This window comes from Penaeus vannamei, unplaced genomic scaffold (assembly GCF_042767895.1).
Source record: "Penaeus vannamei isolate JL-2024 unplaced genomic scaffold, ASM4276789v1 unanchor3320, whole genome shotgun sequence".
Taxonomy (NCBI): Eukaryota; Metazoa; Arthropoda; class Malacostraca; order Decapoda; family Penaeidae; genus Penaeus; species Penaeus vannamei.
In genome coordinates, this window is record NW_027216303.1 from 1 (window position 1) to 2,500 (window position 2,500).

Genomic DNA, 2,500 nt, shown 5'->3' on the forward strand with positions numbered 1-2,500 from the left:
TCTGATGTGACCTGACTTGTCTGTTGTAGTGAACTGACTCGTCTGATGTGATTTGACCTGATCTGATGTGATTTGATGTAATTTGACCTGACTTGTCTGATGTGACCTGACTTGTCTGATGTGACCTGACTCGTCTGATGTGATTTGACCTGATCTGATGTGATTTGACCTGACTTGAGGTGATCTGATCTGATCTGACGTGATCTGATGTGATCTGACGTGATCTGATGTGACGTGATCTGATGTGATCTGACCTGGTTTGACGTGATTTGATCTGAATTGTCTGATGTGACCTCACTCGTCTTATGTGATCTGACCTGATCTGACCTGATCTGACCTGTTCTGATGTGACCTGACTCGTCTGATTTGATGTGATCTGATCTGATGTGATGTGATCTGACCTGACTCGTCTGATGTGATCTGATTGATGTGGCCTGATCTGATCTGACTTGTCTGATGTGACCTGACTTGTCTGATGTGACCTGACTCGTCTGATGTGATGTGATCTGATGTGATGTGATCTGATGTGATGTGATCTGATGTGACCTGACATGTCTGCTGTTATTTGGCCTAATTATGAGAGTAATTAGGACAATAATTATGATAATTATACAATGATAATTATAATGATTACAATAATAGCAATAATCAATAATATTCTAATGATTTTCCTACTAATAACACATATTAATAATATCGACAATGATAACAGAATTAACAGTAAAAGTAATTATAACACCGGAATTATTGTTATCATAATCATTATTATTGTTGTTATTATTTCTAGAATTATCATTATTCTCATTATCTTTATTGAAATCATTATAATGATGAAAAGTACATTAATAGTTAAGATAATGATTATTATAATGATTATATTAAGGGTAATTAGGGCGATAATGACAATAATGATAATAATGATGATGATACTGACAATAATGATGACAATTAACATTATAAAGCCCATCCATAATGAGAAAAGAACTAAAAGTAGAAAAATCCTAAAAGTCGAAAAACGGGCGAAATCTAGCGAAATACATCGTTGTGAGAAATGAATCGAAAACCCCCCTTTTTAGAGTGTAAATGATGATTATGATGATTTTAGCAATAATTCTGCTAATTAGGATGATTTTGATGATAACCCCATCAATAATGACGATAATAATGATAATTATGAGAGTAATTAGGACAATAATCCTGATAATAATTATACAATGATAGTTATAATGATGATTTGCGAAATAATTGCAATGATAGCAATAATCAACAATATTCTAATGGCTTTTCTACTAATAACACTAATAATAACGACAATGATAACAGAAATGATAATAAAAGTAATTATAACATGGCTATTATTCTTATTATAATCATCATTATTGTTGTTATTATTTCAATTAGGGCGATAATGACTGTAATGATAATAATGATGATGATGATAACAATAATGATGATAATTATCATTATAAAGCCCATCTATAATGAAGAAAAGGCTAAAAGTAGAAAAATCCCAAAAGTCGAAAACTGGCGAAATCTAACGAAATACAGCCTGGTGAGATATAAGTCGAAAACCCCCCTTTTTTGAGTTTAAATGATGATTATGAGGATTTTAGCAATAATTCTGCTAATGAAGATAATTTTGACAATAACCCCATAAATAATGACGATAATAAGGATAATTATGGGAGTAATTAGGACAATAATTATGATAATAATTATGAAATGATAATTATAATGATTTGCGTAATAATTGCAATAACAGCATTAATCAACAATATTCTAATGATTTTCCTACTAATAACGCTAGTAATAACGACTAAGATAACAGAAATAATAATAAAAGTAATTATAACACTGCTATTATTCCTATTATAATCATTATTATTGTTATTATTATTTCTAGAATTATCATTATCGTCATTATCATTATTAAAATAATGATAATGATGAAAATGACATTAATAATTAAGATAATGTTTATTATAATGAGTATATTAAGGGTAATTAGGGCGATAAAGACAGTAATGATAATAATGATGATGATAATGACAATAATGATGATAATTATCATCATGAAGCCCATCTATGAGAAAAAGGCTAAAAGTAGAAAAATCCCAAAAGTCGAAAAACCGGCGAAATCTACCGAAAAACAGCCTTCTGAGAGATGGGTCGAGAACCCCCTTTTTTCGAATTTAAATGATGATTATGATGATTTTAGCAATACTTCTGCTAATTAGGATGATTTTGATGATAACCCCATGAATAATGACGATAATAATGATAATTATCATTATAAAGCCTCTCTATAATGAGAAAAAGGCTAAAAATAGAAAAATCCCAGAAGTCGATATACCGACGAAATCTAGCGAAATACAGCCTTTTGAGAGATGAGTCGAAAACACCCCCTTTTCCAGTTTAAATGATGATTATGATTTTTGTAATAGTTCTGCTAATTAGGATTATTTTGATGATAACCCCATCAATAATGACAATAATGAAA

The 2,500-nt window shown here is 30.3% G+C and overlaps 1 protein-coding gene across 1 annotated transcript in view; it reads left to right on the forward strand.

The window, feature by feature from the left end:
* Positions 1-576: 576 nt before the first annotated feature.
* The window catches only part of LOC138861239 (zinc finger protein OZF-like), a 2,549-nt gene continuing 625 nt past the window's right edge, over positions 577-2,500 (forward strand). Inside the window, exon 1 of the mRNA XM_070120159.1 lies at positions 577-582. Coding sequence (XP_069976260.1) covers positions 577-582 — 6 coding nt within the window. The remainder of the gene's footprint in view (positions 583-2,500) is intronic.